Source organism: Eucyclogobius newberryi, unplaced genomic scaffold (assembly GCF_026437365.1).
Source record: "Eucyclogobius newberryi isolate DKJ021-1_F unplaced genomic scaffold, fEucNew1.0.hap1 SCAF_70, whole genome shotgun sequence".
NCBI classification, from domain to species: Eukaryota; Metazoa; Chordata; class Actinopteri; order Gobiiformes; family Gobiidae; genus Eucyclogobius; species Eucyclogobius newberryi.
This window is the reverse complement of record NW_027316390.1, coordinates 406,458-429,379: the sequence shown is the minus strand read 5'-3', so window position 1 is coordinate 429,379 and position 22,922 is coordinate 406,458. Positions and strand designations below refer to the sequence as shown.

At 57.4% G+C, this 22,922-nt stretch overlaps 1 protein-coding gene across 2 annotated transcripts in view; it reads left to right on the top strand.

The window, feature by feature from the left end:
* Window positions 1-16,473, top strand: part of ehd4 (EH-domain containing 4) — a 41,766-nt gene extending 25,293 nt beyond the window's left edge. The window contains exons 6-8 of one of the 2 annotated variants that reach the window (XM_072436123.1): window positions 326-490; window positions 15,547-15,720; window positions 16,068-16,473. In XM_072436123.1, the coding sequence (XP_072292224.1) occupies window positions 326-490; window positions 15,547-15,720; window positions 16,068-16,454 (726 nt within the window). In that variant the 3' untranslated portion in view covers window positions 16,455-16,473. The remainder of the gene's footprint in view (window positions 1-325; window positions 491-15,546; window positions 15,721-16,067) is intronic. The other variant, XM_072436124.1, reaches the window with a different exon arrangement.
* The last annotated feature ends 6,449 nt before the right edge of the window (window positions 16,474-22,922 follow it).

The window sequence follows — 22,922 nt, the reverse complement described above, 5'->3', positions numbered from 1 at the left end:
CCGCCCTCATGAGGTTTAAAGGCGTGGTCTTGGCCCCGCCCTCATGAGGTTTAAAGGCGTGGTCTTGGCCCCGCCCTCATGAGGTTTAAAGACGTGGTCTTTGCCCCGCCCTCATGAGGTTTAAAGGCGTGGTCTTTGCCCCGCCCTCATGAGGTTTAAAGGCGTGGTCTTTGCCCCGCCCTCATGAGGTTTAAAGGCGTGGTCTTTGCCCCGCCCTCATAAGGTTTAAAGGCGTGGTCTTTGCCCCGCCCTCATGAGGTTTAAAGGCGTGGTCTTTGCCCCGCCCTCATGAGGATTAAAGGCGTGGTCTTGGCCCCGCCCTCAGGTTCACGCCTACATCATCAGTTACCTGAAGAAGGAGATGCCGTCTCTCTTCGGTCGAGAGAAGAAGAAGGAGGAGCTCATCATGAGATTACCTGAGATCTACACCATCCTCCAGCGAGAGCACCACATCAGCCCCGGGGACTTCCCCGACGTGGCCAAGATGCAGGTGAGACGTTTCACACCCACAAAGAGCACGCTGAAACCTCACTGAAACAGGTCCAGGTCCGGGTCCAGGTCCAGGTCCGGGTCCAGGTCCAGGTCCGGGTCCAGGTCCAGGTCCGGGTCCAGGTCCGGGTCCAGGTCCGGGTCCAGGTCCGGGTCCAGGTCCAGGTCCGGGTCCAGGTCCAGGTCCAGGTCCGGGTCCAGGTCCGGGTCCAGGTCCAGGTCCAGGTCCAGGTCCGGGTCCGGGTCCAGGTCCAGGTCCGGGTCCGGGTCCAGGTCCAGGTCCGGGTCCAGGTCCAGGTCCGGGTCCGGGTCCGGGTCCAGGTCCAGGTCCGGGTCCTGCTCTGGGACAGTTTGTCTCTTTAGGTTCATCTCGTTCATGTTTTTTTTTGTTTTGGACTCAAGACAGTTTTAGTTTAAAAACTCCTGCAGAGACTCAAACATCTGGGTCTAAAGTCCCCGAGACCTGGACTCAAGACCAGAGACCAGAGACCAGAGACCAGAGACCAGAGACCAGAGACAGGACCAGAGACCAGAGACCAGAGACCAGAGACAGGACCAGAGACCAGAGACCAGAGACCAGAGACAGGACCAGAGACCAGAGACCAGAGACCAGAGACAAGACCAGAGACCAGAGACAGGACCAGAGACAGGACCAGAGACCAGAGACCAGAGACCAGAGACAAGACCAGAGACCAGAGACAGGACCAGAGACAGGACCAGAGACCAGAGACCAGAGACCAGAGACCAGAGACAGGACCAGAGACCAGAGACCAGAGACCAGAGACCAGAGACCAGAGACCAGAGACCAGAGACCAGAGACAGGACCAGAGACCAGAGACCAGAGACCAGAGACCAGAGACCAGAGACCAGAGACAGGACCAGAGACCAGAGACCAGAGACCAGAGACCAGAGACCAGAGACCAGAGACCAGAGACCAGAGACAGGACCAGAGACCAGAGACCAGAGACCAGAGACCAGAGACCAGAGACAGGACCAGAGACCAGAGACCAGAGACCAGAGACCAGAGACCAGAGACAGGACCAGAGACCAGAGACCAGAGACCAGAGACCAGAGACCAGAGACCAGAGACAGGACCAGAGACCAGAGACCAGAGACCAGAGACCAGAGACCAGAGACCAGAGACAGGACCAGAGACCAGAGACCAGAGACCAGAGACCAGAGACCGGACCAGAGACCAGAGACCAGAGACCAGAGACAGGACCAGAGACCAGAGACCAGAGACAGGACCAGAGACCAGAGACCAGAGACAGGACCAGAGACCAGAGACCAGAGACCAGAGACCAGAGACCAGAGACCAGAGACAGGACCAGAGACCAGAGACCAGAGACAGGACCAGAGACCAGAGACCAGAGACCAGAGACAGGACCAGAGACCAGAGACCAGAGACCAGAGACAGGACCAGAGACCAGAGACCAGAGACAGGACCAGAGACCAGAGACAAGACCAGAGACCAGAGACCAGAGACAGGACCAGAGACCAGAGACAGGACCAGAGACCAGAGACAGGACCAGAGACCAGAGACCAGAGACAGGACCAGAGACCAGAGACCAGAGACAGGACCAGAGACCAGAGACCAGAGACAGGACCAGAGACCAGAGACCAGAGACAGGACCAGAGACCAGAGACCAGAGACAGGACCAGAGACCAGAGACCAGAGACAGGACCAGAGACCAGAGACCAGAGACCAGAGACCAGAGACAGGACCAGAGACCAGAGACCAGAGACCAGAGGCCAGAGACCAGAGACAGGACCAGAGACCAGAGACCAGAGACCAGAGACCAGAGACCAGAGACAGGACCAGAGACCAGAGACCAGAGACCAGAGACCAGAGACCAGAGACAGGACCACAGGACCAGAGACCAGAGACCAGAGACAGGACCAGAGACCAGAGACCAGAGACCAGAGACCAGAGACCAGAGACCAGAGACCAGAGACAGGACCAGAGACAGGACCAGAGACCAGAGACCAGAGACAGGACCAGAGACCAGAGACCAGAGACCAGAGACCAGAGACCAGAGACCGGACCAGAGACCAGAGACCAGAGACCAGAGACCAGAGACCAGAGACAGGACCAGAGACCAGAGACCAGAGACAGGACCAGAGACCAGAGACCAGAGACCAGAGACAGGACCAGAGACCAGAGACCAGAGACAGGACCAGAGACCAGAGACCAGAGACCAGAGACAGGACCAGAGACAGGACCAGAGACCAGAGACCAGAGACCAGAGACAGGACCAGAGACCAGAGACCAGAGACCAGAGACAGGACCAGAGACAGGACCAGAGACCAGAGACCAGAGACAGGACCAGAGACCAGAGACCAGAGACCAGAGACCAGAGACCAGAGACCAGAGACACAGAATCTGCATCTTTTGCAGTTGGAACATTCCTTTTGTCGCTCTGACTTTTGGCCAAAATGTTTCTGCAACAAAAACACCTCCCGTTTCCTTCCGTTTCCCCCCGTTTCCCTCCCGTTTCCCCCCTGTTTCCCCCCGTTTCCTCCCGTTTCCCTCCCGTTTCCACCTGTTTCCCCCCGTTTCCCCCCTGTTTCCTCCCGTTTCCCCCTATTTCTTCCTGTTTCCCTCCCGTTTCCCCCCGTTTCCTCCCGTTTCCCTCCCGTTTCCCCCTGTTTCCCTCCCGTTTCCCCCTATTTCTTCCTGTGTCCCTCCCGTTTCCCCCCGTTTCCTCCCGTTTCCCTCCCGTTTCCCCCTGTTTCCCTCCCGTTTCCCCCTATTTCTTCCTGTTTCCCTCCCGTTTCCCCCCGTTTCCTCCCGTTTCCCTCCCGTTTCCTCCCGTTGCCCCCCCCGTTTCCCTCCCGTTTCCCCCCGTTTCCTCCCGTTTCCCTCCCGTTTCCCCCTGTTTCCCCCCTGTTTCCCTCCCGTTTCCCCCCGTTTCCTCCCGTTTCCCCCTGTTTCCCTCCCGTTTCCCCCTATTTCTTCCTGTTTCCCTCCCGTTTCCCCCCGTTTCCTCCCGTTTCCCTCCCGTTTCCTCCCGTTGCCCCCCCGTTTCCTCCCGTTTCCCTCCCGTTTACCCCTGTTTCCCTCCCGTTTCCCCCTATTTCTTCCTGTTTCCCTCCCGTTTCCCCCCGTTTCCTCCCGTTTCCCTCCCGTTTCCTCCCGTTGCCCCCCCGTTTCCCTCCCGTTTCCCCCCCGTTTCCTCCCGTTTCCCTCCCGTTTCCCCCTGTTTCCCCCCGTTTCCTCCCGTTTCCCTCCCGTTTCCCCCCTGTTTCACCCCGTTTCACCCCGTTTCCTTCCGTATCCCCCCGTTTCCCCCCGTTTCCTCCCGTTTCCCTCCCGTTTCCACCTGTTTCCCCCGTTTCCCCCCTGTTTCCTCCCGTTTCCCCCTGTTTCCCTTCCGTTTCCTCCCGTTTCCTCCCGTTTCCCCCTGTTTCCCCCCTGTTTCCTCCCGTTTCCCCCCGTTTCCTTCCGTTTCCCCCTGTTTCCCCCCGTTTCCCCCTGTTTCCCTCCCGTTTCCCCCTGTTTCCCTCCCGTTTCCTCCTGTTTCCTTCCGTTTCCCCCCGTTTCCCTCCCGTTTCCACCTGTTTCCCCCCGTTTCCCCCCTGTTTCCTCCCGTTTCCCCCTATTTCTTCCCGTTTCCCTCCCGTTTCCCCCTGTTTCCCTCCCGTTTCCTCCCGTTTCCCCCCGTTTCCCCCCCGTTTCCCCCCGTTTCCCTCCCGTTTCCCCCCCGTTTCCTCCCGTTTCCTCCCGTTGCCCCCCCGTTTCCCCCCGTTTCCCTCCCGTTTCCCCCTGTTTCCCTCCCGTTTCCTCCCGTTGCCCCCCCGTTTCCCTCCCGTCTCCCCCCGTTTCCTCCCGTTTCCCTCCCGTTTCCTCCCGTTTCCCCCTGTTTCCCCCGTTTCACCCCGTTTCCTTCCGTTTCCTTCCGTTTCCCCCCGTTTCCCTCCCGTTTCCCCCCTGTTTCCCCCCGTTTCCTCCCGTTTCCCTCCCGTTTCCACCTGTTTCCCCCCGTTTCCCCCCTGTTTCCTCCCGTTTCCCCCTGTTTCCCTCCCGTTTCCTCCCGTTTCCCCCTGTTTCCCCCCTGTTCCCTCCCGTTTCCCCCCGTTTCCCCCCGTTTCCTCCCGTTTCCCCCTGTTTCCCTCCCGTTTCCTCCCGTTTCCTTCCGTTTCCCCCCGTTTCCCTCCCGTTTCCCCCCTGTTTCCCCCCGTTTCCCTCCCGTTTCCACCTGTTTCCCCCTGTTTCCTCCCGTTTCCCCCTATTTCTTCCCGTTTCCCTCCCGTTTCCCCCTGTTTCCCTCCCGTTTCCTCCCGTTTCCTCCCGTTGCCCCCCCCGTTTCCCTCCCGTTTCCCCCTGTTTCCCTCCCGTTTCCCCCCTGTTTCCTCCCGTTTCCCCCTATTTCTTCCCGTTTCCCTCCCGTTTCCCCCCTTTTCCCTCCCGTTTCCTCCCGTTTCCTCCCGTTGCCCCCCCGTTTCACCCCGTTTCCTTCCGTTTCCTTCCGTTTCCCCCCGTTTCCCTCCCGTTTCCCCCCTGTTTCCCCCCGTTTCCTCCCGTTTCCCTCCCGTTTCCACCTGTTTCCCCCCGTTTCCCCCCTGTTTCCTCCCGTTTCCCCCTGTTTCCCTCCCGTTTCCTCCCGTTTCCCCCTGTTTCCCCCCTGTTCCCTCCCGTTTCCCCCCGTTTCCTCCCGTTTCCCCCTGTTTCCCTCCCGTTTCCTCCCGTTTCCTCCCGTTTCCTTCCGTTTCCCCCCGTTTCCCTCCCGTTTCCCCCCTGTTTCCCCCCGTTTCCCTCCCGTTTCCACCTGTTTCCCCCTGTTTCCTCCCGTTTCCCCCTATTTCTTCCCGTTTCCCCCTGTTTCCCTCCCGTTTCCTCCCGTTTCCTCCCGTTGCCCCCCCGTTTCCCTCCCGTTTCCACCTGTTTCCCCCCGTTTCCCCCCTGTTTCCTCCCGTTTCCCCCTATTTCTTCCCGTTTCCCTCCCGTTTCCCCCCTTTTCCCTCCCGTTTCCTCCCGTTTCCTCCCGTTGCCCCCCCGTTTCCCTCCCGTTTCCCCCCGTTTCCCTCCCGTTTCCCCCCGTTTCCTCCCGTTTCCCTCCCGTTTCCTCCCGTTTCCTTCCGTTTCCCCCCGTTTCCCTCCCGTTTCCCCCCTGTTTCCCCCCGTTTCCCTCCCGTTTCCACCTGTTTCCCCCTGTTTCCTCCCGTTTCCCCCTATTTCTTCCCGTTTCCCTCCCGTTTCCCCCTGTTTCCCTCCCGTTTCCTCCCGTTGCCCCCCCGTTTCCCTCCCGTTTCCACCTGTTTCCCCCCGTTTCCCCCCTGTTTCCTCCCGTTTCCCCCTATTTCTTCCCGTTTCCCTCCCGTTTCCCCCCTTTTCCCTCCCGTTTCCTCCCGTTTCCTCCCGTTGCCCCCCCGTTTCCCTCCCGTTTCCCCCCGTTTCCCTCCCGTTTCCCCCCGTTTCCTCCCGTTTCCCTCCCGTTTCCTCCCGTTTCCCCCTGTCTCCCCCCTGTTTCACCCCGTTTCCTTTTGTTTCCTTCCGTTTCCCTCCCGTTTCCCCCCCTGTTTCCCCCCGTTTCCCTCCCGTTTCCACCTGTTTCCCCCCGTTTCCCCCCTGTTTCCTCCCGTTTCCCCTGTTTCCCTCCCGTTTCCTCCCGTTTCCTCCCGTTTCCCCCTGTTTCCCCCCTGTTTCCCCCCGTTTCCTTCCGTTTCCCCCTGTTTCCCCCTGTTTCCTCCCGTTTCCCTCCCGTTTCCCCCTGTTTCCCTCCCGTTTCCCCCTGTTTCCCTCCCGTTTCCTCCCGTTTCCTTCCGTTTCCCCCCGTTTCCCCCCTGTTTCCCCCTATTTCTTCCCGTTTCCCTCCCGTTTCCCCCTGTTTCCCTCCCGTTTCCTCCCGTTTCCCCCCGTTTCCCTCCCGTTTCCCCCCGTTTCCCTCCCGTTTCCCCCCCGTTTCCTCCCGTTTCCTCCCGTTGCCCCCCCGTTTCCCCCCGTTTCCCTCCCGTTTCCCCCTGTTTCCCTCCCGTTTCCTCCCGTTGCCCCCCCGTTTCCCTCCCGTTTCCCCCCGTTTCCTCCCGTTTCCCCCCTGTTTCCTCCCGTTTCCCCCTATTTCTTCCCGTTTTCCTCCCGTTTCCCCCTGTTTCCCTCCCGTTTCCTCCCGTTTCCCCCCGTTTCCCCCCCGTTTCCCCCCGTTTCCCTCCCGTTTCCCCCCCGTTTCCTCCCGTTTCCTCCCGTTGCCCCCCCGTTTCCCCCCGTTTCCCTCCCGTTTCCCCCTGTTTCCCTCCCGTTTCCTCCCGTTGCCCCCCCGTTTCCCTCCCGTCTCCCCCCGTTTCCTCCCGTTTCCCTCCCGTTTCCTCCCGTTTCCCCCTGTTTCCCCCGTTTCACCCCGTTTCCTTCCGTTTCCTTCCGTTTCCCCCCGTTTCCCTCCCGTTTCCCCCCTGTTTCCCCCCGTTTCCTCCCGTTTCCCTCCCGTTTCCACCTGTTTCCCCCCGTTTCCCCCCTGTTTCCTCCCGTTTCCCCCTGTTTCCCTCCCGTTTCCTCCCGTTTCCCCCTGTTTCCCCCCTGTTCCCTCCCGTTTCCCCCCGTTTCCCCCCGTTTCCTCCCGTTTCCCCCTGTTTCCCTCCCGTTTCCTCCCGTTTCCTCCCGTTTCCTTCCGTTTCCCCCCGTTTCCCTCCCGTTTCCCCCCTGTTTCCCCCCGTTTCCCTCCCGTTTCCACCTGTTTCCCCCTGTTTCCTCCCGTTTCCCCCTATTTCTTCCCGTTTCCCTCCCGTTTCCCCCTGTTTCCCTCCCGTTTCCTCCCGTTTCCTCCCGTTGCCCCCCCGTTTCCCTCCCGTTTCCCCCTGTTTCCCTCCCGTTTCCCCCCTGTTTCCTCCCGTTTCCCCCTATTTCTTCCCGTTTCCCTCCCGTTTCCCCCCTTTTCCCTCCCGTTTCCTCCCGTTTCCTCCCGTTGCCCCCCCGTTTCACCCCGTTTCCTTCCGTTTCCTTCCGTTTCCCCCCGTTTCCCTCCCGTTTCCCCCCTGTTTCCCCCCGTTTCCTCCCGTTTCCCTCCCGTTTCCACCTGTTTCCCCCCGTTTCCCCCCTGTTTCCTCCCGTTTCCCCCTGTTTCCCTCCCGTTTCCTCCCGTTTCCCCCTGTTTCCCCCCTGTTCCCTCCCGTTTCCCCCCGTTTCCTCCCGTTTCCCCCTGTTTCCCTCCCGTTTCCTCCCGTTTCCTCCCGTTTCCTTCCGTTTCCCCCCGTTTCCCTCCCGTTTCCCCCCTGTTTCCCCCCGTTTCCCTCCCGTTTCCACCTGTTTCCCCCTGTTTCCTCCCGTTTCCCCCTATTTCTTCCCGTTTCCCCCTGTTTCCCTCCCGTTTCCTCCCGTTTCCTCCCGTTGCCCCCCCGTTTCCCTCCCGTTTCCACCTGTTTCCCCCCGTTTCCCCCCTGTTTCCTCCCGTTTCCCCCTATTTCTTCCCGTTTCCCTCCCGTTTCCCCCCTTTTCCCTCCCGTTTCCTCCCGTTTCCTCCCGTTGCCCCCCCGTTTCCCTCCCGTTTCCCCCCGTTTCCCTCCCGTTTCCCCCCGTTTCCTCCCGTTTCCCTCCCGTTTCCTCCCGTTTCCTTCCGTTTCCCCCCGTTTCCCTCCCGTTTCCCCCCTGTTTCCCCCCGTTTCCCTCCCGTTTCCACCTGTTTCCCCCTGTTTCCTCCCGTTTCCCCCTATTTCTTCCCGTTTCCCTCCCGTTTCCCCCTGTTTCCCTCCCGTTTCCTCCCGTTGCCCCCCCGTTTCCCTCCCGTTTCCACCTGTTTCCCCCCGTTTCCCCCCTGTTTCCTCCCGTTTCCCCCTATTTCTTCCCGTTTCCCTCCCGTTTCCCCCCTTTTCCCTCCCGTTTCCTCCCGTTTCCTCCCGTTGCCCCCCCGTTTCCCTCCCGTTTCCCCCCGTTTCCCTCCCGTTTCCCCCCGTTTCCTCCCGTTTCCCTCCCGTTTCCTCCCGTTTCCCCCTGTCTCCCCCCTGTTTCACCCCGTTTCCTTTTGTTTCCTTCCGTTTCCCTCCCGTTTCCCCCCCTGTTTCCCCCCGTTTCCCTCCCGTTTCCACCTGTTTCCCCCCGTTTCCCCCCTGTTTCCTCCCGTTTCCCCTGTTTCCCTCCCGTTTCCTCCCGTTTCCTCCCGTTTCCCCCTGTTTCCCCCCTGTTTCCCCCCGTTTCCTTCCGTTTCCCCCTGTTTCCCCCTGTTTCCTCCCGTTTCCCTCCCGTTTCCCCCTGTTTCCCTCCCGTTTCCCCCTGTTTCCCTCCCGTTTCCTCCCGTTTCCTTCCGTTTCCCCCCGTTTCCCCCCTGTTTCCCCCTATTTCTTCCCGTTTCCCTCCCGTTTCCCCCTGTTTCCCTCCCGTTTCCTCCCGTTTCCCCCCGTTTCCCTCCCGTTTCCCCCCGTTTCCCTCCCGTTTCCCCCCCGTTTCCTCCCGTTTCCTCCCGTTGCCCCCCCGTTTCCCCCCGTTTCCCTCCCGTTTCCCCCTGTTTCCCTCCCGTTTCCTCCCGTTGCCCCCCCGTTTCCCTCCCGTTTCCCCCCGTTTCCTCCCGTTTCCCTCCCGTTTCCTCCCGTTTCCCCCTGTTTCCCCCGTTTCACCCCGTTTCCTTCCGTTTCCTTCCGTTTCCCCCCGTTTCCCTCCCGTTTCCCCCCTGTTTCCCCCCGTTTCCTCCCGTTTCCCTCCCGTTTCCACCTGTTTCCCCCCGTTTCCCCCCTGTTTCCTCCCGTTTCCCCCTGTTTCCCTCCCGTTTCCTCCCGTTTCCCCCTGTTTCCCCCTGTTCCCTCCCGTTTCCCCCCGTTTCCCCCCGTTTCCTTCCGTTTCCCCCTGTTTCCTCCCGTTTCCCTCCCGTTTCCCCCTGTTTCCCTCCCGTTTCCCCCTGTTTCCCTCCGTTTCCTCCCGTTTCCTCCCGTTTCCTTCCGTTTCCCCCCGTTTCCCTCCCGTTTCCCCCCTGTTTCCCCCCGTTTCCCTCCCGTTTCCACCTGTTTCCCCCCGTTTCCCCCCTGTTTCCTCCCGTTTCCCCCTATTTCTTCCCGTTTCCCTCCCGTTTCCCCCTGTTTCCCTCCCGTTTCCTCCCGTTTCCTCCCGTTGCCCCCCCGTTTCCCTCCCGTTTCCCCCTGTTTCCCTCCCGTTTCCCCCCGTTTCCCTCCCGTTTCCCCCCTGTTTCCCCCCGTTTCCACCTGTTTCCCCCCGTTTCCCCCCTGTTTCCTCCCGTTTCCCCCTATTTCTTCCCGTTTCCCTCCCGTTTCCCCCCTTTTCCCTCCCGTTTCCTCCCGTTTCCTCCCGTTGCCCCCCCGTTTCCCTCCCGTTTCCCCCCGTTTCCCTCCCGTTTCCCCCCGTTTCCTCCCGTTTCCCTCCCGTTTCCTCCCGTTTCCCCCTGTCTCCCCCCTGTTTCACCCCGTTTCCTTTTGTTTCCTTCCGTTTCCCTCCCGTTTCCCCCCCTGTTTCCCCCCGTTTCCCTCCCGTTTCCACCTGTTTCCCCCCGTTTCCCCCGTTTCCTCCCGTTTCCCCTGTTTCCCTCCCGTTTCCTCCCGTTTCCCCCCTGTTTCCCCCCGTTTCCTTCCGTTTCCCCCTGTTTCCCCCTGTTTCCTCCCGTTTCCCTCCCGTTTCCCCCTGTTTCCCTCCCGTTTCCCCCTGTTTCCCTCCCGTTTCCTCCCGTTTCCTTCCGTTTCCCCCCGTTTCCCTCCCGTTTCCCCCCTGTTTCCCCCCGTTTCCTCCCGTTTCCCTCCCGTTTCCACCTGTTTCCCCCCTGTTTCCTCCCGTTTCCCCCTATTTCTTCCCGTTTCCCTCCCGTTTCCCCGTTTCCCTCCCGTTTCCTCCTGTTTCCTCCCGTTGCCCCCCCGTTTCCCTCCCGTTTCCCCCCGTTTCCCTCCCGTTTCCCCCTGTTTCCCTCCCGTTTCCTCCCGTTGCCCCCCCGTTTCCCTCCCGTTTCCCCCCGTTTCCTCCCGTTTCCCTCCCGTTTCCTCCCGTTTCCCCCTGTCTCCCCCCTGTTTCACCCCGTTTCCTCCCGTTTCCCCCTGTCTCCCCCCTGTTTCACCCCGTTTCCTTCCGTTTCCTTCCGTTTCCCCCCGTTTCCCTCCCGTTTCCTCCCGTTTCCCCCTGTCTCCCCCCTGTTTCACCCCGTTTCCTTTTGTTTCCTTCCGTTTCCCCCCGTTTCCCTCCCGTTTCCCCCCTGTTTCCCCCCGTTTCCCTCCCGTTTCCACCTGTTTCCCCCCGTTTCCCCCCTGTTTCCTCCCGTTTCCCCTGTTTCCCTCCCGTTTCCTCCCGTTTCCTCCCGTTTCCCCCTGTTTCCCCCCTGTTTCCTCCCGTTTCCCCCCGTTTCCTTCCGTTTCCCCTGTTTCCTCCCGTTTCCCTCCCGTTTCCCCCTGTTTCCCTCCCGTTTCCCCCTGTTTCCCTCCCGTTTCCTCCCGCTTCCTTCCGTTTCCCCCCGTTTCCCTCCCGTTTCCCCCCTGTTTCCCCCCGTTTCCTCCCGTTTCCCTCCCGTTTCCACCTGTTTCCCCCCTGTTTCCTCCCGTTTCCCCCTATTTCTTCCCGTTTCCCTCCCGTTTCCCTCCCGTTTCCTCCCGTTTCCTCCCGTTGCCCCCCCGTTTCCCTCCCGTTTCCCTCCCGTTTCCCCCTGTTTCCCTCCCGTTTCCTCCCGTTGCCCCCCCGTTTCCCTCCCGTTTCCCCCCGTTTCCTCCCGTTTCCCTCCCGTTTCCTCCCGTTGCCCCCCCGTTTCCCTCCCGTTTCCCCCTGTTTCACCCCGTTTCCCTCCCGTTTCCTCCCGTTTCCCCCTGTCTCCCCCCTGTTTCACCCCGTTTCCTTCCGTTTCCCCCCGTTTCCCTCCCGTTTCCCCCCGTTTCCCCCCTGTTTCCTCCCGTTTCCCCCTGTTTCCCCCCCGTTTCCTCCCGTTTCCCCCTGTTTCCTCCCGTTTCCCCCCGTTTCCTTCCGTTTCCCCCTGTTTCCCTCCCGTTTCCTCCCGTTTCCTCCCGTTTCCCTCCCGTTTCACCCCGTTTCCCCCCGTTTCCTTCCGTTTCCCCCCGTTTCCCTCCCGTTTCCCCCTGTTTCCCTCCCGTTTCCTCCCGTTTCCTTCCGTTTCCCCCCGTTTCCCTCCCGTTTCCCCCCTGTTTCCCCCCGTTTCCTCCCGTTTCCCTCCCGTTTCCACCTGTTTCCCCCCTGTTTCCTCCCGTTTCCCCCTATTTCTTCCCGTTTCCCTCCCGTTTCCCCATTTCCCTCCCGTTTCCTCCCGTTTCCTCCCGTAGCCCCCCCGTTTCCCTCCCGTTTCCCCCCGTTTCCCTCCCGTTTCCCCCTGTTTCCCTCCCGTTTCCTCCCGTTGCCCCCCCGTTTCCCTCCCGTTTCCCCCCGTTTCCTCCCGTTTCCCTCCCGTTTCCTCCCGTTTCCCCCTGTCTCCCCCCTGTTTCACCCCGTTTCCTCCCGTTTCCCCCTGTCTCCCCCCTGTTTCACCCCGTTTCCTTCCGTTTCCTTCCGTTTCCCCCCGTTTCCCTCCCGTTTCCTCCCGTTTCCCCCTGTCTCCCCCCTGTTTCACCCCGTTTCCTTTTGTTTCCTTCCGTTTCCCCCCGTTTCCCTCCCGTTTCCCCCCTGTTTCCCCCCGTTTCCCTCCCGTTTCCACCTGTTTCCCCCCGTTTCTCCCCTGTTTCCTCCCGTTTCCCCTGTTTCCCTCCCGTTTCCTCCCGTTTCCTCCCGTTTCCCCCTGTTTCCCCCCTGTTTCCTCCCGTTTCCCCCCGTTTCCTTCCGTTTCCCCCTGTTTCCCCCTGTTTCCTCCCGTTTCCCTCCCGTTTCCCCCTGTTTCCCTCCCGTTTCCCCCTGTTTCCCTCCCGTTTCCTCCCGCTTCCTTCCGTTTCCCCCCGTTTCCCTCCCGTTTCCCCCCTGTTTCCCCCCGTTTCCTCCCGTTTCCCTCCCGTTTCCACCTGTTTCCCCCCTGTTTCCTCCCGTTTCCCCCTATTTCTTCCCGTTTCCCTCCCGTTTCCCCGTTTCCCTCCCGTTTCCTCCCGTTTCCTCCCGTTGCCCCCCCGTTTCCCTCCCGTTTCCCCCCGTTTCCCTCCCGTTTCCCCCTGTTTCCCTCCCGTTTCCTCCCGTTGCCCCCCCGTTTCCCTCCCGTTTCCTCCCGTTTCCTTCCGTTTCCCCCCGTTTCCCCCCTGTTTCCTCCCGTTTCCCCCTATTTCTTCCCGTTTCCCTCCCGTTTCCCCCTGTTTCCCTCCCGTTTCCTCCCGTTTCCCCCCGTTTCCCTCCCGTTTCCCCCCGTTTCCCTCCCGTTTCCCCCCCGTTTCCTCCCGTTGCCCCCCCGTTTCCCCCCGTTTCCCTCCCGTTTCCCCCTGTTTCCCTCCCGTTTCCTCCCGTTGCCCCCCCGTTTCCCTCCCGTTTCCCCCCGTTTCCTCCCGTTTCCCTCCCGTTTCCTCCCGTTTCCCCCTGTTTCCCCCGTTTCACCCCGTTTCCTTCCGTTTCCTTCCGTTTCCCCCCGTTTCCCTCCCGTTTCCCCCCTGTTTCCCCCCGTTTCCTCCCGTTTCCCTCCCGTTTCCACCTGTTTCCCCCCGTTTCCCCCCTGTTTCCTCCCGTTTCCCCCTGTTTCCCTCCCGTTTCCTCCCGTTTCCCCCTGTTTCCCCCCTGTTCCCTCCCGTTTCCCCCCGTTTCCTTCCGTTTCCCCCTGTTTCCTCCCGTTTCCCTCCCGTTTCCCCCTGTTTCCCTCCCGTTTCCCCCTGTTTCCCTCCGTTTCCTCCCGTTTCCTCCCGTTTCCTTCCGTTTCCCCCCGTTTCCCTCCCGTTTCCCCCCTGTTTCCCCCCGTTTCCCTCCCGTTTCCACCTGTTTCCCCCCGTTTCCCCCCTGTTTCCTCCCGTTTCCCCCTATTTCTTCCCGTTTCCCTCCCGTTTCCCCCTGTTTCCCTCCCGTTTCCTCCCGTTTCCTCCCGTTGCCCCCCCGTTTCCCTCCCGTTTCCCCCTGTTTCCCTCCCGTTTCCCCCCGTTTCCCTCCCGTTTCCCCCCTGTTTCCCCCCGTTTCCACCTGTTTCCCCCCGTTTCCCCCCTGTTTCCTCCCGTTTCCCCCTATTTCTTCCCGTTTCCCTCCCGTTTCCCCCCTTTTCCCTCCCGTTTCCTCCCGTTTCCTCCCGTTGCCCCCCCGTTTCCCTCCCGTTTCCCCCCGTTTCCCTCCCGTTTCCCCCCGTTTCCTCCCGTTTCCCTCCCGTTTCCTCCCGTTTCCCCCTGTCTCCCCCCTGTTTCACCCCGTTTCCTTTTGTTTCCTTCCGTTTCCCTCCCGTTTCCCCCCCTGTTTCCCCCCGTTTCCCTCCCGTTTCCACCTGTTTCCCCCCGTTTCCCCCCTGTTTCCTCCCGTTTCCCCTGTTTCCCTCCCGTTTCCTCCCGTTTCCTCCCGTTTCCCCCCTGTTTCCCCCCGTTTCCTTCCGTTTCCCCCTGTTTCCCCCTGTTTCCTCCCGTTTCCCTCCCGTTTCCCCCTGTTTCCCTCCCGTTTCCCCCTGTTTCCCTCCCGTTTCCTCCCGTTTCCTTCCGTTTCCCCCCGTTTCCCTCCCGTTTCCCCCCTGTTTCCCCCCGTTTCCTCCCGTTTCCCTCCCGTTTCCACCTGTTTCCCCCCTGTTTCCTCCCGTTTCCCCCTATTTCTTCCCGTTTCCCTCCCGTTTCCCCGTTTCCCTCCCGTTTCCTCCCGTTTCCTCCCGTTGCCCCCCCGTTTCCCTCCCGTTTCCCCCCGTTTCCCTCCCGTTTCCCCCTGTTTCCCTCCCGTTTCCTCCCGTTGCCCCCCCGTTTCCCTCCCGTTTCCCCCCGTTTCCTCCCGTTTCCCTCCCGTTTCCTCCCGTTTCCCCCTGTCTCCCCCCTGTTTCACCCCGTTTCCTCCCGTTTCCCCCTGTCTCCCCCCTGTTTCACCCCGTTTCCTTCCGTTTCCTTCCGTTTCCCCCCGTTTCCCTCCCGTTTCCTCCCGTTTCCCCCTGTCTCCCCCCTGTTTCACCCCGTTTCCTTTTGTTTCCTTCCGTTTCCCCCCGTTTCCCTCCCGTTTCCCCCCTGTTTCCCCCCGTTTCCCTCCCGTTTCCACCTGTTTCCCCCCGTTTCCTCCCGTTTCCCCTGTTTCCCTCCCGTTTCCTCCCGTTTCCTCCCGTTTCCCCCTGTTTCCCCCCTGTTTCCTCCCGTTTCCCCCCGTTTCCTTCCGTTTCCCCCTGTTTCCCCCTGTTTCCTCCCGTTTCCCTCCCGTTTCCCCCTGTTTCCCTCCCGTTTCCCCCTGTTTCCCTCCCGTTTCCTCCCGCTTCCTTCCGTTTCCCCCCGTTTCCCTCCCGTTTCCCCCCTGTTTCCCCCCGTTTCCTCCCGTTTCCCTCCCGTTTCCACCTGTTTCCCCCCTGTTTCCTCCCGTTTCCCCCTATTTCTTCCCGTTTCCCTCCCGTTTCCCCGTTTCCCTCCCGTTTCCTCCCGTTTCCTCCCGTTGCCCCCCCGTTTCCCTCCCGTTTCCCCCTGTTTCCCTCCCGTTTCCTCCCGTTGCCCCCCCGTTTCCCTCCCGTTTCCCCCCGTTTCCTCCCGTTTCCCTCCCGTTTCCTCCCGTTTCCCCCTGTCTCCCCCCTGTTTCACCCCGTTTCCCTCCCGTTTCCTCCCGTTTCCCCCTGTCTCCCCCCTGTTTCACCCCGTTTCCTTCCGTTTCCCCCCGTTTCCCTCCCGTTTCCCCCCGTTTCCCCCCTGTTTCCTCCCGTTTCCCCCTGTTTCCCCCCCGTTTCCTCCCGTTTCCCCCTGTCTCCCCCCTGTTTCCCTCCCGTTTCCTCCCGTTTCCCCCTGTCTCCCCCCTGTTTCACCCCGTTTCCTTCCGTTTCCCCCCGTTTCCCTCCCGTTTCCCCCCGTTTCCCCCCTGTTTCCTCCCGTTTCCCCCTGTTTCCCCCCCGTTTCCTCCCGTTTCCCCCTGTTTCCTCCCGTTTCCCCCCGTTTCCTTCCGTTTCCCCCTGTTTCCCTCCCGTTTCCTCCCGTTTCCCTCCCGTTTCCTCCCGTTTCCCTCCCGTTTCACCCCGTTTCCCCCCGTTTCCCCCCGTTTCCTTCCGTTTCCCCCCGTTTCCCTCCCGTTTCCCGTGTTTCAGCTGAGTTTCTTTGCCTCGTGTTGTTTCCTGATGCTGCTCTTGGTTTCCTCTGACTCTCTGTCTCCCTCTTCAGGATCAGCTGCAACATTACGACTTCAGTAAATTTCCGTCTCTAAAGATGAAACTCATCGAGTCGGTCGATAAAATGTTGTCGTCAAAGATCGCTGTTCTCATGGCGATGATCCGGGAGGAGGAGTCTAAAACCCCGCCCTCCATGGTTCAGGGCGGAGCCTTCGAGGGCTCGCAGGTAAAAACACCTGTCATGTTATTTTGCTCTAAAGACTATTTATTATTTTAGTTGATTCAACCTTAAAAGTCAAATTTAGAGCTTTTCATAAGTCGACCGAGGGGCACCAGCCCGACCGAGGGGCACCAGCCCGACCGAGGGGCACCAGCCCGACCGAGGGGCACCAGCCCGACCGAGGGGCACCAGCCCGACCGAGGGGCACCAGCCCGACCAGGCAGTTTAGAGCGAGGGGCACCACCTCTGCTGCCAGAGCTCGTGGAAATGTTCTCAAACTGGAGACAGTTTTTTAGTGACCCCTAGTTTAAACTGCTACGACCTTTGACCCCTGCCCCCCCTCCTCTGCCCAGGACGGCCCCTTTGGTCACGGCTACGGCGAAGGCATCAGCGCCGGCGCCGACCACGAGGACTGGATCGTGAACCGCGACAAACACCGCTATGACGAGATCTTCTACACGCTGATGCCCGTCAACGGCAAGATCTCCGGGGTCAACGCCAAGAAGGAGATGATGAACTCGCGCCTGCCCAACACGGTCCTGGGGAAGATCTGGAAGCTGGCCGACTGCGACCACGACGGGATGTTGGACGACCAGGAGTTCGCTCTGGCACAACATCTCATCCAGGTCAAACTGGAAGGATACGAGCTTCCACTGGAGCTGCCCCCACACCTGGTCCCCCCGTCCCACCGCAAGGCCACGCCCAGCAACGGAGAGGTGTACGCCCACACCGAGGACTGACCGTATTATTACCAATAGTCCTGCTTTAGACCCGGTTTAGACCTGGTTTAGACCTGGTTTAGACCTGGTTTAGACCTGGTTTAGACCTGGTTTAGTCCTGGTTTAGACCTGGTTTAGACCTGGTTTAGACCTGGTTTAGACCTGCTTTAGACCTGGTTTAGTCCTGGTTTAGACCTGGTTTAGACCTAGTTTACTCCTGGTTTAGTCCTGGTTTAGACCTGGTTTAGACCTGGTTTAGACCTGGTTTAGACCTGGTTTAGACCTGGTTTAGTCCTGCTTTAGACCTGGTTTAGACCTGGTTTAGACCTGGTTTAGACCTGGTTTAGTCCTGGTTTAGACCTGGTTTAGACCTGGTTTAGACCTGGTTTAGACCTGGTTTAGTCCTGGTTTAGACCTGGTTTAGACCTGGTTTAGTCCTGGTTTAGTCCTGGTTTAGACCTGGTTTAGACCTGGTTTAGACCTGGTTTAGTCCTGGTTTAGTCCTGGTTTAGACCTGGTTTAGACCTGGTTTAGACCTGGTTTAGACCTGGTTTAGACCTGGTTTAGTCCTGGTTTAGACCTGGTTTAGACCTGGTTTAGTCCTGGTTTAGTCCTGGTTTAGACCTGGTTTAGACCTGGTTTAGACCTGGTTTAGTCCTGGTTTAGTCCTGGTTTAGACCTGGTTTAGACCTGGTTTAGTCCTGGTTTAGTCCTGGTTTAGACCTGGTTTAGACCTGGTTTAGTCCTGGTTTAGTCCTGGTTCTGGTTCAGTTCAAGTTAAAAGAAAAGGGCATTTTTCTTGTATCCAGATTCTGACCAATCACAGACCTCTGACCTCAGTGCACTTCCTATTTAGGCCCCGCCCCTTGTGTCTCCGGCGTTTGTTAAAACTCATGAAAAATGACTTGGACCTGGTTCAGTTCCAGTTTGATCCTGGTTTATGTCTTTTTATGTCTTTTTATGTCTTTAGTCCCAAAGTTTTAGATTAACTTGAACCATAAAGTTTAATAATCTTATGTTTATAGTTTCTTTATAATGTGGACCAGGACTAAACCAGGTCTAAACCAGGTCTAAACCAGGTCTAAACCAAGTCTAAACCAGGTCTAAACCAGGTCTAAACCAGGTCTAAACCAGGTCTAAACCAGGAATAAACCAGGTCTAAACCAGGTCTAAACCAGGTCTAAACCAGGTCTAAACCAGGACTAAACCAGGACTAAACCAGGACTAAACCAGGACTAAATAAGGACTAAACCAGGACTAAACCAGGACTAAACCCTTTTGCTTCTCACATTCAATATTCAAACCACATTTGCTCAGATTCTGGTTCGTTCACAACTTTTGGGTCAAATTATAATTATTATTATTAATAAAACATATATTTTTGCTGTTTCTTTGATTCCAAATATGTAAAAAAAGCAATGTATTTGAATGTTTTTGTCTGATTTTATTTTGTACAGATTTGTTCTTTTTCTCATCTCATTTTTTTGGTTTTTAGACTTTTCTGAATCATTCCAAATATAAAAAACGTATAATATTTTATTATTCTGAACTTTTGTGCCTTGGACAAAGCCATAATGTCTCTGATCATGTCTCTGATCATGTCTCTGATCATGTCTCTGATCATGTCTCTGATCATGTCTCTGATCATGTCTCTGATCATGTCTCTGATCATGTCTCTGATCATGTCTCTGATCATGTCTCTGATCATGTCTCTGATCATGTCTCTGATCATGTCTCTGATCATGTGTCTGATCATGTCTCTGATCATGTCTCTGATCATGTCTCTGATCATGTCTCTGATCATGTCTCTGATCATGTGTCTGATCATGTCTCTGATCATGTCTCTGATCATGTGTCTCCTCCATTAAAGTCTGAACCTGAGACTGTGTTTTTACTCTGGTCCTGGTCCTGGTCCTGGTCCTGGTCCTGGTCCTGGTCCTGGTCCTGGTCCTGGTCCTGGTCCTGGTCCTGGTCCTGGTCCTGGTCCTGGTCCTGGTCTGGTCCTGGTCCTGAGGAGGAGGAGTCTTCAGCCTGAGCTTTTGTCGTCGTGTTAAATAAAGTTCTGCTGATTCAAGTGTTTATGAGTCAAACATTAAAAGTGAATCTGCTGAACTTTGACCTCTGAGTGCGAGTCACCTGATGAGGAGCCACAGCTCCTGTCAGAAGCAGCTGCAGCACCTGACGACAAGCACCTGACGACAAGGTACGACACCTGACCAGGTCTAAACCAGGACTAAACCAGGACTAAACCAGGACTAAACCAGGACTAAACCAGGTCTAAACCAGGACTAAACCAGGTCTAAACCAGGACTAAACCAGGATTAAACCAGGACTAAACCAGGTCTAAACCAGGACTAAACCAGGACTAAACCAGGACTAAACCAGGTCTAAACCAGGACTAAACCAGGTCTAAACTAGGACTAAACCAGGTCTAAACCAGGTCTAAACCAGGACTAAACCAGGACTAAACCAGGTCTAAACCAGGACTAAACCAGGTCTAAACCAGGACTAAACCAGGACTAAACCAGGTCTAAACCAGGACTAAACCAGGTCTAAACTAGGACTAAACCAGGTCTAAACCAGGTCTAAACCAGGACTAAACCAGGACTAAACCAGGTCTAAACCAGGACTAAACCAGGACTAAACCAGGTCTAAACCAGGACTAAACCAGGTCTAAACCAGGACTAAACCAGGTCTAAACTAGGACTAAACCAGGTCTAAACCAGGTCTAAACCAGGACTAAACCAGGACTAAACCAGGTCTAAACCAGGACTAAACCAGGACTAAACCAGGTCTAAACCAGGACTAAACCAGGTCTAAACTAGGACTAAACCAGGTCTAAACCAGGTCTAAACCAGGACTAAACCAGGACTAAACCAGGTCTAAACCAGGACTAAACCAGGTCTAAACCAGGACTAAACCAGGACTAAACCAGGTCTAAACCAGGACTAAACCAGGACTAAACCAGGTCTAAACCTGGACTAAACCAGGTCTAAACCAGGACTAAACCAGGACTAAACCAGGACTAAACCAGGACTAAACCAGGTCTAAACCAGGTCTAAACTAGGACTAAACCAGGTCTAAACCAGGTCTAAACCAGGACTAAACCAGGACTATACCAGGTCTAAACCAGGACTAAACCAGGACTAAACCAGGTCTAAACCAGGACTAAACCAGGTCTAAACTAGGACTAAACCAGGTCTAAACCAGGACTAAACCAGGACTAAACCAGGTCTAAACCAGGACTAAACCAGGTCTAAACCAGGACTAAACCAGGACTAAACCAGGTCTAAACCTGGACTAAACCAGGACTAAACCAGGTCTAAACCTGGACTAAACCAGGTCTAAACCAGGACTAAACCAGGTCTAAACCAGGACTAAACCAGGACTAAACCAGGACTAAACCAGGTCTAAACCAGGACTAAACCAGGTCTAAACTAGGACTAAACCAGGTCTAAACCAGGACTAAACCAGGACTAAACCAGGTCTAAACCAGGACTAAACCAGGTCTAAACCAGGACTAAACCAGGTCTAAACTAGGACTAAACCAGGTCTAAACCAGGTCTAAACCAGGACTAAACCAGGACTAAACCAGGTCTAAACCAGGACTAAACCAGGTCTAAACCAGGACTAAACCAGGACTAAACCAGGTCTAAACCAGGACTAAACCAGGACTAAACCAGGTCTAAACCAGGACTAAACCAGGTCTAAACTAGGACTAAACCAGGACTAAACCAGGACTAAACCAGGACTAAACCAGGACTAAACCAGGTCTAAACCAGGACTAAACCAGGTCTAAACTAGGACTAAACCAGGTCTAAACCAGGTCTAAACCAGGACTAAACCAGGACTAAACCAGGTCTAAACCAGGACTAAACCAGGACTAAACCAGGTCTAAACCAGGACTAAACCAGGTCTAAACTAGGACTAAACCAGGTCTAAACCAGGTCTAAACCAGGACTAAACCAGGACTAAACCAGGTCTAAACCAGGACTAAACCAGGTCTAAACCAGGACTAAACCAGGACTAAACCAGGACTAAACCAGGTCTAAACCTGGACTAAACCAGGTCTAAACCAGGTCTAAACCAGGACTAAACCAGGACTAAACCAGGTCTAAACCAGGACTAAACCAGGACTAAACCAGGTCTAAACCAGGACTAAACCAGGTCTAAACTAGGACTAAACCAGGTCTAAACCAGGTCTAAACCAGGACTAAACCAGGACTAAACCAGGTCTAAACCAGGACTAAACCAGGACTAAACCAGGTCTAAACCAGGACTAAACCAGGTCTAAACTAGGACTAAACCAGGTCTAAACCAGGTCTAAACCAGGACTAAACCAGGACTAAACCAGGTCTAAACCAGGACTAAACCAGGTCTAAACCAGGACTAAACCAGGACTAAACCAGGTCTAAACCAGGACTAAACCAGGTCTAAACTAGGACTAAACCAGGTCTAAACCAGGTCTAAACCAGGACTAAACCAGGACTAAACCAGGTCTAAACCAGGACTAAACCAGGTCTAAACCAGGACTAAACCAGGACTAAACCAGGTCTAAACCAGGTCTAAACCAGGACTAAACCAGGACTAAACCAGGACTAAACCAGGACTAAACCAGGACTAAACCAGGTCTAAACCAGGACTAAACCAGGACTAAACCAGGACTAAACCAGGACTAAACCAGGTCTAAACCAGGACTAAACCAGGACTAAAATGGCCTCAGAGTCTTATATGAAAATACAACTATGATTCTTTTTTAGTCTTAATTATTCAGATTAATTGTTGCAGCTTCAGTTTTCACAAGGATTCAACTAAATCCTTAAAAGGAACAAAAAGAGTAAAAAGAGTCAACAAATGTAAAAATAGATTAGTTTAAAGACAAGGACCTGAGACCAGTCCAGGGCATCTGGTGTAACGGCCACAGATTTACACCACGTAATCGTGAGAAAGAGGTCAAAACCATCTCAAGAAGACAAACGTTTGAGGAGAGAAACCGTCCAGAGAGGAACCCGGACCGTCCAGAGAGGAATCCGGACCGTCCAGAGAGGAATCCGGTCCGTCCAGAGAGGAACCCGGACCGTCCAGAGAGGAATCCGGTCCGTCCAGAGAGGAATCCGGTCCGTCCAGAGAGGAACCCGGACCGTCCAGAGAGGAATCCGGTCCGTCCAGAGAGGAATCCGGACCGTCCAGAGAGGAATCCGGTCCGTCCAGAGAGGAACCCGGACCGTCCAGAGAGGAATCCGGACCGTCCAGAGAGGAATCCGGTCCGTCCAGAGAGGAACCCGGACCGTCCAGAGAGGAATCCGGTCCGTCCAGAGAGGAACCCGGACCGTCCAGAGAGGAACCCGGACCGTCCAGAGAGGAACCCGGACCGTCCAGAGAGGAATCCGGTCCGTCCAGAGAGGAACCCGGACCGTCCAGAGAGGAATCCGGTCCGTCCAGAGAGGAATCCGGTCCGTCCAGAGAGGAACCCGGACCGTCCAGAGAGGAATCCGGTCCGTCCAGAGAGGAACCCGGACCGTCCAGAGAGGAACCCGGACCGTCCAGAGAGGAACCCGGACCGTCCAGAGAGGAATCCGGTCCGTCCAGAGAGGAACCCGGACCGTCCAGAGAGGAACCCGGACCGTCCAGAGAGGAACCCGGACCGTCCAGAGAGGAACCCGGACCGTTCAGAGAGGAATCCGGTCCGTCCAGAGAGGAATCCGGACCGTCCAGAGAGGAACCCGGACCGTCCAGAGAGGAATCCGGACCGTCCAGAGAGGAATCCGGTCCGTCCAGAGAGGAACCCGGACCGTCCAGAGAGGAATCCGGACCGTCCAGAGAGGAATCCGGTCCGTCCAGAGAGGAATCCGGACCGTCCAGAGAGGAATCCGGTCCGTCCAGAGAGGAACCCGGACCGTCCAGAGAGGAATCCGGACCGTCCAGAGAGGAATCCGGTCCGTCCAGAGAGGAACCCGGACCGTCCAGAGAGGAATCCGGTCCGTCCAGAGAGGAATCCGGTCCGTCCAGAGAGGAACCCGGACCGTCCAGAGAGGAATCCGGTCCGTCCAGAGAGGAACCCGGACCGTCCAGAGAGGAACCCGGACCGTCCAGAGAGGAACCCGGACCGTCCAGAGAGGAATCCGGTCCGTCCAGAGAGGAACCCGGACCGTCCAGAGAGGAACCCGGACCGTCCAGAGAGGAACCCGGACCGTCCAGAGAGGAATCCGGTCCGTCCAGAGAGGAACCCGGACCGTCCAGAGAGGAATCCGGTCCGTCCAGAGAGGAATCCGGTCCGTCCAGAGAGGAACCCGGACCGTCCAGAGAGGAATCCGGTCCGTCCAGAGAGGAATCCGGACCGTCCAGAGAGGAATCCGGTCCGTCCAGAGAGGAACCCGGACCGTCCAGAGAGGAATCCGGACCGTCCAGAGAGGAATCCGGTCCGTCCAGAGAGGAATCCGGACCGTCCAGAGAGGAATCCGGTCCGTCCAGAGAGGAACCCGGACCGTC